The 10382-nt window shown below is 45.0% G+C and overlaps 1 protein-coding gene across 1 annotated transcript; it reads right to left on the bottom strand.

Annotated features, from left to right (window-relative positions):
• Positions 1-1352: 1352 nt before the first annotated feature.
• Positions 1353-10382, bottom strand: LOC101063839 (cytochrome P450 2F2-like). The gene is made up of 11 exons (XM_029832109.1): positions 10198-10382; positions 9104-9266; positions 8167-8331; positions 7930-8090; positions 3811-3879; positions 3629-3733; positions 3408-3543; positions 2554-2639; positions 2355-2456; positions 1827-1968; positions 1353-1594 (listed from the first exon to the last, which is right to left on the bottom strand). Exons 1-11 carry the CDS (start codon positions 10357-10359, stop codon positions 1407-1409), a joined length of 1479 nt encoding a protein of 492 aa, XP_029687969.1. The 5' UTR covers positions 10360-10382; the 3' UTR covers positions 1353-1406.

A 10382-nucleotide genomic window follows, 5' to 3' on the forward strand; every position in this document is an offset into this window, starting at 1 on the left:
GCAGCAGGGATTATTTGACCGTCCTCTTCTCCTCTTGGGGCGGGGTTAAGTCCCTCTGACCATGCATTGATGATAGAGGCCTGAATAGCATCACCATCAAAAACGAATACCCACTACTACTAATATTCTCTCCGTTCAAGCCTCTTCAGGGAGCCCCGCTCTTTACCAAGCTGGATCTTCAAAACGCCTACCACTTGGTCCGGATTCAGAGGGATGATTATTGGAAGACAACAATACTCCTTTAAGGCATTTCTTGGTCATACCATTCAGACTCACCAACAGCCCAGCCATGTTTCAGGCCCTGGTAAATGACATCCTCAACCGGTTTGTGTTATTATATACATTCATTCATGGAGGAGCATGTGGGTCATGTGTGGCAGGTCTTGACAAGATTTTTGGAAAATGATTAGTTACTGTAAGTTATTTGTCAAGGCCGAAAAGTGATTTCCATACTGTTTCTGTCCCTTATTATCCAGGGTTGTAGTGTGAAGGCAGACCCGGAGAAGATCAGAGCCATGGAGGCCGATCCAGCATGGGTTACAATCAATATTGTTCCAAGGTGCTGTACAGTGACCCAGGGACTGACACCAACAAACAGAGGCAGCTAAAAACAACTCTTTAACAGGAAGAAACCTTGAGCAGGCCCAGGCTCATATGGTTGTAGTAGTTTGATTGTGGTTGCAGTACCAGCTTTTACCACAAACTTACATACTGCTCCTTCAAATGAGAATGTGTTTACTTAAGAGAGGACATGTGTGTATAATTAGCTGCAATCCAAAGTCTTGAGAAGTGCGAGACATGCAGTCTAAAGTGCTCCGGTATATCAACACAATTAGAAAATACTAATGTCACAAAAACACACCTTCTGAAGTGAAGTTCCTTTGTCAACAAAATAAATTGGATCATACCGTTTGTGACATTTCCATATCCATGTAGTTTTGAAGAATGACTTACACCAGAATTATACCTGCACTTTATTTGCATCCGTCAACTTGCTAAAACAGAATACCTGCACCTCCCACTCAGGTATTCCTCATGAATAGTTATGGAATTCTCAGACTTCTCCAATGAAAAAAAACATCTAATTTTATAGTTTTACTCTTTTTCAGGACCTGCCTGGTATGAGTATGTGTGTTGTGCTCTGCCCTTCCTACTCCTAATGGACTCAATTACCCTCATATGTCTCGACCAATTATAATTCCATAGTTGGAATCCTGTAAAACTTTAATTAGTGACAAGTGAACTTTGGCTGTACAAAACCTAGAGCTTGATATTGACTATATAATGCAGTTCTAACTATTCCTTACAGAAACACCACAGTCAGATACTACAAAAGAGAGAGACCTTGTCTTGTGTAGTTCCTGAAACATGTTTATTTGCTGTCCCAGCAAGGTTAGTTTGGCTATTTAACATCGTGATCTAACTTGGACCTTCAAACTGTACGGTTTTGGGGTCTGGGTGACTCCAAAAACAGGAGTTAGATCTGGTTCTTCTGCATCCTCAGGCCAGATGAATCTAAATTTTCTAAGAAGTGACACCAGGATGATGAAAAGCTCCATACGTGCCAGACCTTCCCCAAGACATACCCGAGGACCTGCAGGTCATTCAGTGAAAAGGAAAATTATCATCCACTCACCACTGTGTTGACGGCAAGCTAAGCAAATTATGTTGGTCCATAAACTATTAGACCATCAGAGGTTAAGAGAATTAGACCCAATTCCAAAATGTAAAGAGACAAGACCATAATACATGGTTATGAATACTTGACATAAATACTAGTTAGTTACCTTTGCCTACTAAGTTAATCTTGTCACTGCCTCACTTACCAGTAGAGAAAGGCATAAAAGCTTCTGGTTGTACAAACTCTCCGTTCTCATTGAGGAAGTTTTCAGGGTTGAATTCATGAGAAGATTTCCACTGTCCCTTTTCGTTCAGCACCGACGAAAGATTAGGGATGATTAAGGTTCCCTGAAGAAACAGAACCAAAAATGTCTATGTAGATGGAAAGAGTTGGACAAGATCCATTTGAGATCCTCTTTCGAGTGGTCTTGATGAGAGCACTTCTGTGTAAAGTCCTTTGCCCAATCATTTTATCTGTAGCCTCTCTCACTGATTTTTGACGTCAGTACTGCTTGTGCTGAATCTTCATGTTTTAGAAGGTTTGTACTGAACTTATTTAAAGGATTTCAACATTTACTTGTTAACAGATTTAATGGGGTGTGCAACAAATTAAAGTCTTTAGGATTCAATCCATTACCTTTAACATTTATACACATATAACTCAGTTGTAGGTTAATGAGTCTGAGGGTGATATTCATGTCTATTTCTACATTCTACAAAAAAAACAAACTTACTTTGGGTATGGAGTATCCCATGAGTTCTGTGTCTCTGGTAGTGCAGTGGAAAACACTCAGTGGAACAGTGTTAGCTGTCCTCTGGATCTCATGAATAACAGCCTACATTCACAGAAGAAGCAGATGGATGAATGTAGAAATGCAATATCTCATTAAGGAAATATCAAAAAGATCACCATGATTTGCTTCATCATCATACCTGCACATAGGGCATCTGCACTCTGTCTTCAAAACTGACTTCATTTTTACCCTGCATAACTTTGTCAATTTCTTGCTGACAATACTCTGAGGAATACAGGGACACAATATACATAAGGGTCCCAGTAACAAACGACAGCTTTGCTAAATGCTATTAAAGCTACAATGCTGTTCAGTGCGGTAGCACTTTCTTTGGACTCATAGGCAAGCTAATGCTATTGTAACAGCAGTGTTAACAAACAGCTCATAACTCATAAAAGGAATAGACAGAAACCACATTAGGAGCAAACAATAAGGCGAGATATTTCATTTGTTGTATAGTTCAAATAGGCCAAACAACTATACGAAAAATCGTGTTTATTTACTGTAAATGGATTGTGAAAAAATTGTGATCACAAAATTTAGATTGCCACAATGATAAAACGATATAGTACGAAGTAAACTCAGAAACACGACTGGATGCACTGCAGTTTGCCAAGAGACAATCCCTACACAGACCCCCTATAGGCAATGCAGACAGGGAACAGGACAGAAGACTATTCAGCTCTAACCCTCATTATTGGGAGATTTGGCACAAATCACAGTTGGGACCATATTAAGATATATAATAAATGTGCTCATTTTTGTTCTTTCTTTCTTTTTCAGTCTTTTTGAAGTCTTTAAGACTGCAAAGCAGAAAATGCAGGAAACAGTTTAGCCTAGCTTTAATTTGTTTAGTATATTTAATTTTGGGTTCTAGTGAACTGGCCATCTAGTACTGTAGATACTATGGCTAGTATTATTCCCCAATACTATACATCCCAGTGGAAGATTATATCTTGCGTACTAAAAAAAAAAGAATGGAATTCTACATACCTTGTATATGTGGATACTTCATGAGGTAAAGCAACCCAGAAAGCAGGGTGTTAGCTGTTGTGTCAGTCCCAGCAAAATGAAGATCCAAGATAATAGCACATAACTGGTCTTCAGAAAAGAAGGCCTCATCGCCCCTCTTTTTATTCAGAGAAAAATAGTGAATTAACAAAAACTGTACATAATTCATATCTCACTAGACAGGACGGCAACACAAAACTCACCTTTTCCAGCTCATCCATGTAGGCATCAACAAAATGTCGTGGTTTGCCCGGAACTCTTGTCTTTTTGGTTTCAACAAACATCTCCAAATATCTTTCATGGGACATCTTTTAAATAAAGTTTTCCAGTTATTTATTGTGAAGTTGGATATTAAGAGTCCTTACAATGACAAAGTGTACAGTACCTTGAACATCTCAAAGCCTCTCTTGAAAGGTAGAGGTAAGTAGCGCACAGCAGGAAATGAGTCATAAAGCTGCATGGAAGAAAACGTTTTTCAAATTGATTCAATACGATAGTAAAGGTTAATAGAATGTGGAATAGTATAGCAGCTAAGATAAATATTGTTGTTCAGGGTAATGAACACTCATCATTGCAGTGAAGTTGAGCGTCGACCAGACCCTTACAATTTTATGCAAAGCCTGTCCTGAGGCTTCTGTGTGTGTGTGTGTGTGTGTGTGTGTGTGTGCGTGCGCGCGCGCACGTGCGTGTGTGTGTTCAGTCTTGATACACGATCAAGCATATGAACTTTAACCTGGCTCAACAATGCATGTCTGAGTTACTGTACTTTCTTTTTTTGTGCCAAGACCTTCAAATTCACCAGGTTGCCATGGTTAGGTTGTTGAATGAAAATTCAAAATCTGGGCAATTTAACACCAGCCATATCTCTAGCTTACAAAACAATTTTTTACACACGTGCGCCAAGTTTCACACATTTAGGTGAATGCTGCCAACAGGCTGCTCTCTGGAATCTACAGTATCTGATGTTCATACATTTGGGTTAGGGTTAGGGTTAGATGGTTAGAGGGTTAGGGTTAGGGTAGGTTAGAGGGTTAGGGTTAGAGGGTTAGGGTTAGAGGGTTAGGCTTAGAGGGTTAGGGTTAGGGTTAGAGGGTTAGGGTTAGAGGGTTAGAGGGTTAGGGTTAGAGGGTTAGAGGGTTAGGGTTAGAGGGTTAGGGTTAGGGTTAGAGGGTTAGGGTTAGAGGGTTAGGCTTAGAGGGTTAGGGTTAGGGTTAGAGGGTTAGAGGGTTAGGGTTAGAGGGTTAGGGTTAGAGGGTTAGGGTTAGGGTTAGGGTTAGAGGGTTAGGGTTAAGGTTCAGGGTTTGGGATAAAACTTTTTTTTGCACTGGCCTACTGATCGGGAAAGTAGGGGAGTGCGGAGGGTGAGGGCCCCCCCGGGGGGGGAAGCAATATAAATAAAAATAAATTAGAAATAAAATAGAGAAAACGAAGTTATGTAATAAAAGCAGGGTAGAAGATAAATGAGTCGATCCATAGGTAGATAAGAGACTGGTTCGGCTTGTAAGAATATTAAGTTGTTTAAATTGGCTGACTGGGAAAGATAAGTTCTATGGGTGTTCATTGAGGCCATGTGGTGTCTTTGTGCCTAATCTGTTGATCCATATGCGTTCCGCTCTCCTCCTCTGTCCCACTGTCCAGCAGTTATTGGTTTCCAGCCCCGAGATAATAAGGTGGCTGACTGGATGCTCTTGGAAGTGCCGGACAAGGGTGGTGCCAAGTCGACTTCCTGCTATATTGTAAAGGTGCTGTGTTAGACGGGTATGTATGGAATTTTGTGTTTCACCTATATAATGTTTATTGCAGAGGGTGCATGTGATGATGTAGACTACGTTGGTGGAATGGATGGAAGTGAGGCCTAGCGTGGGGAACCCTGTACCAGTGTATGTGTTTTGAATGAATTTTCTGTTTCGGTAGTGTTGGCTATGTCTGGGTCGGGGTGTGATGAATTGGTCCGGGAATTTGGATGTGGTGAGTATGGAATGGAGGTTTCTGTTTTTTCTGTGTGCTAGGATGATCTTGTGGTTATAGAAGGCCGGATGTTGGTGTAGTATGGTTGAAAAGTTTTGTTTAATGGTGTACTGTAGGGTTGTGGTTCTATGTGAAAAAGTAGAAATGAATGGTATGATTTGTGGTTTTTGTGGGAAGGCTGAGGTCTGTGGGTCCGGGACTCCCCCTGAATTGCCCTCTATGTTTGTGGGTGTGTTAGGGTTAGGGTTAGGGGTAGGAGGGGGGTTGGGGTGAGGGTTGGGGTTAGGGTTAGGGTTAGGGGGGTTGGGGTTAGGGTTAGGGCTGGGGGTAGGGTTAGGGTTAGGGTTAGGGTTAGGGTTTGGAAAAGTGCTGGGTTTGGGGTTAGGGTAGGGCTTGGGGGTAGGGTTAGGGAAAAGGTTGGGGTTAGGGTTAGGAGGGGTATTGGGGTTAGGGTGGGGAAGAAGGTGGGGGTTGGGGTTAGGGTTAGGGAGAAGGTTGGGGTTAGGGTAAAGAGGGGTGTTGGGGTTAGGGTTAGGGTTGGGGTTAGGGTTTGGAGGAAGGTGAAGGTTGAGGTTAGGGTTAGGGAGAAGGTTGGGGTTAGGGTAAAGAGGGGGGTTGGGGTTAGGGTTAGGGTTGGGGTTAGGGTTTGGAGGAAGGTGAAGGTTGGGGTTAGGAGTGGTGTTGGGCTTGGGGGTAGGGTTAGGGAGAGGGTTGGGGTTAGGGTTAGGAGGGGGGTTGGGGTTAGGGTTAGGGTTAGGGAGAAGGTTGGGGTTAGGGTAAAGAGGGGTGTTGGGGTTAGGGTTGGGGTTAGGGTTTGGAGGAAGGTGAAGGTTGGGGTTAGGGTTAGGGAGAAGGTTGGGGTTAGGGTAAAGAGGGGTGTTGGGGTTGGGGTTAGGGTTAGGGTTGGGGTTAGGGTTTGGAGGAAGGTGAAGGTTGGGGTTAGGAGTGGTGTTGGGGTTGGGCTTGGGGGTAGGGTTAGGGAGAGGGTTGGGGTTAGGGTTAGGAGGGGGGTTGGGGTTAGGGTTAGGGTTAGGGAGAAGGTTGGGGTTAGGGTAAAGAGGGGTGTTGGGTTGGGGTTAGGGTTGGGGTTAGGGTTTGGAGGAAGGTGAAGGTTGGGGTTAGGAGTGGTGTTGGGGTTGGGCTTGGGGGTAGGGTTGGGGGTTAGGGTTAGGGTTAGGGAGAAGGTTGGGGTTAGGGTAAAGAGGGGTGTTGGGGTTGGGGTTAGGGTTAGGGTTGGGGTTAGGGTTTGGAGGAAGGTGAAGGTTGGGGTTAGGGTTAGGGAGAAGGTTGGGGTTAGGGTAAAGAGGGGTGTTGGGGTTGGGGTTAGGGTTGGGGTTAGGGTTTGGAGGAAGGTGAAGGTTGGGGTTAGGAGTGGTGTTGGGGTTGGGCTTGGGGGTAGGGTTAGGGTTAGGGAGAGGGTTGGGGTTAGGGTTAGGAGGGGGGGGTTGGGGTTAGGGTTAGGGTTGCGAGGAGGGTGGGGGTTAGGGTTAGGGTTGGGATTGGGGTTGGGGTCAGGAAGAGAGGTGAGGTTAGGTTTATGGGAAGGGATTGTGATGAGGTCAGTGACTGAGTGTAGTGGTAGGGATATAGGTGTTGTAGTAAGGTGTCCAGAATGAGTGGGAGCGAGAGAGGCCAGTGTGTCGTACTTGATGCTACGAAGGAGGCGTTTTGAGTAGGGTTAGGGTTAGGGTTAGAGGGTTAGAGGGTTAGAGGGTTAGGGTTAGAGGGTTAGAGTTAGGGTTAGGGTTAGAGGGTTAGAGGGTTAGGGTTAGGCTTAGAGGGTTAGGGTAAGAGAGGGTTTGGGTTAGGGTTAGAGGGTTAGGATTAGGGGGTTAGAGGGTTAGGGTTAGGGTTAGGGGGTTAGGGTTCGGGTTAGCCGTTCTTTAGGGTTAGGGTTAAGGTTAGAGGGTTAGAGGGTCTAGGGTTAGGGTTACCCGTTCTTTAGGGTTAGGGTTAGATGGTTAGAGGGTTTGGGTTAGGGTTAGCCGTTCTTTAGGGTTAGGGTTAGCCGTTCTTTAGGGTTAGGGTTAGCCGTTCTATAGGGTTAGAGGGTTAGAGGGTTAGGGTTAGGGTTAGAGGGTTTGGGTTAGGGTTTGCCGTTCTTTAGGGTTAGGGTTAGGGTTAGCCGTTCTTTAGGGTTAGGGTTAGAGGGTTAAGGTTAGGGTTAGGGTTAGAGGGTTAAGGTTAGGGTTCGGGTTAGGGTTAGAGGGTTAGAAGGTTTGGGTTAGGGTTAGGGTTAGCCGTTCTTTAGGGGCCTGACATCCAAAACCAGGGACCGTTCACGCAGTACATTTGCCTGACACCTCCTGATTTGCTATCAGCGGCCTGTAGGCCAACTTTAAGAAGAATCGACATTCTGCTCCATTTGTGCTAACTTCCTTGGGATGGACATTTGTGTCAGAAGTGGACACCCTGGACAACTCGCCAGTTCCTTGTAGGATGTTGGCTTTTCATATCAAACCAGCCTTTTCAGTTCAAACCAGAAATTTCTATTTCATCATGTCATGTAGAAGCCCCATAATAAACATATCCTCACCAGACTCCAGGGCCCATTAATAATTTGAGAAGTCTCTCGAAAAAAATTGGTAAAAAACTTCATGGAATCATCTTCATTGTCAAATCGCTTAGCAAACAGGACTTGAAAGATGATGTTGGAAGCTGCTTTGTGGAAAAGTGTTTCTGGATTAATGGGCTCCCCTAGAAAAACAAAAGATTGCAAAGATTACTCTGGTGTCGAGTATGTGCAGCGATGGTGGTTTTAGGTTCCAGTTACCGTCACTCTGCTCCAGGAACTCCATCACTCGACGCGTCTCTCCAAGAATTCTGTCCTCCATAGACTGTTTTCCTAAACCAAAGTTTCTGAGAGTCATCAGAGTGAAGCGTCGGTGCTCCCTCCAGCCAGAATTGTAGGGTGACAGCACCACTCCAGGAGCCTGAGCTGCAAGAACATTTGGAACATTCAACACTGTTGATGAGCTGCTCAGCAAACTGGCAGGAGAAGAATTCAGCTAAATAATCTGCTGACATGTTTACCCGTCTGTCTGCCCGTCTGTCTGCCTGCCTGCCTGTCTGCCTGCCCGTCTGCCTGCCTGCCTGCCTGCCTGCCTGCCCGCCTGCCTGTCTGTCTGTCTGTCTGTCTGTCTGCGTGCCTGCCCGTCTGTCTGCCTGCCTGCCTGTCTGCCTGCCTGTCTGCCTGCCTGTCTGTCTGCCTGCCCGCCTGCCTGTCTGTCTGTCTGTCTGTCTGTCTGTCTGCGTGCCTGCCCGTCTGTCTGCCTGCCTGCCTGTCTGCCTGCCTGTCTGCCTGCCTGTCTGTCTGCCCGTCTGCCTGCCTGTCTGTCTGCCTGCCTGCCTGTCTGCCTGCCTGTCTGTCTGCCTGCCTACCCGTCTGTCTGCCTGTCTGTCTGCCTGTCTGTCTGCCCGTCTGCCTGCCTGCCCGTCTGCCTGCCTGTCTGTCTGCCTGCCCGTCTGTCTGCCTGTCTGCCTGTCTGCCTGCCTACCAAAGATCTTATGATGCTTTAATGTGTTTATAAAAGTGGAGATTATTTAATGGTCTCAAATGTTCTCCAGACCTTTAAGGGGCTGAAACTCTTATAATCTACCAGAAGAATCAGCCTATAGGAAAGTGTAACATAACTATTATATATATTATATATATATTATTATTATTTCTATATCAAACCCCTGCAGAGAGACAGGAGAGCTTCTCCAACCTTTTGTGTGCGCAGCGTGGCGGACAAACAGATCTTCTGCTCTGTCTGAGAAGTCCGCTGACTTGTTGACTAAAGCTCGCTTTAAAGCAGAAACGCCGTTGATGACGACTGCGGGCCTCGAACCAAGAAAGAGGCCGTAGACGTTACCGTAGCGCTTGGCCAGCTAAAGAGACAGAACACACGTTACACACACGCACACACACACTCCCACATATGTGTGTGTGTGTGCGCAGCTGGAAGATGAAATAATTTGGAAAAGACAAAAACTGTGAGATCAGGAGAGTGTGAGGACCATGGAGAAACTATGATGCACCCCCACCAAGGTCGTTCAGTTAGATCCTGAGTGTGTTGAGGGTTATTAACCAGGTGACATTAGAAGCCGTTGGTTTTTCTACTTACAGGTGATTTTTCAGGTGATTTAGTGTTTGCTTCAACACTGTCAGAATTTCTTTGAATGATTCTTCTCAGACTGTGAAACCTGGCCATTCTTTACCCCCCCCCCCCCCCGAGGCTGATGGATCTACCCCCATAAATGACAAAGATCTGCTTGGAGAACAAAGTGCTCTTTTTGAGACTTGTTTCCAGCATCTTCAGGCTTCTCTAAATATTCTTTTGCAGGTTTCTAGAAAGACAGGAGGATTCTGGATAATGGAACTGCTTTGAAAATGGCATCAGTTCATAAGAACTGTGAGCAGATGATGCTAACAGGCTAATGAAGGTCTACTGATAAATTGGTCACCTGAGACCTCAGACCTCTGGGAGCTTTTATTCTCTCCTTTTTTACTCTACAATCACTCAGCTTGGACTTGCTGAGCTGTTGCTTCCCTTGTCTCCAACCCTAACCCTGGAGGTGGCTTTACTAGTAGGGTTAGGGTTAGTCAGCTTTGGGGGTTTGTTGATTTGAGAAAGCCACCATTCACTTATCAAATGTACATCAATAATATTTTGACTAACATCATGTTTCTCATGGGAGAGCTGTTGGTAACCCTAATTTAACTCATTTAACAGTAACAAAATACATTGGATATCATTTTTAAATCATATGCAATCATTTTAACAGACTAAAACAATAACTTTTTATTTTGGTACTTAACCCTTTCCAGGTCTGCAATGGGGTTATCCAATTGTATCTCCAGCAGGTTTCCGAACAGTGGGATGGGTGGAGGACCTGGAGGAAAGTTTTTGGGCCTCTGGATCTGAAAGAAGACCCACAACCCAAAGGCTGCCGCCAGGAGGAGAGCCAAGGAGACCAACATGTTGTGGTGGTGGGTTTGATGTT

Source organism: Takifugu rubripes, unplaced genomic scaffold (assembly GCF_901000725.2).
Source record: "Takifugu rubripes unplaced genomic scaffold, fTakRub1.2, whole genome shotgun sequence".
In the NCBI taxonomy this organism is placed as follows: domain Eukaryota; kingdom Metazoa; phylum Chordata; class Actinopteri; order Tetraodontiformes; family Tetraodontidae; genus Takifugu; species Takifugu rubripes.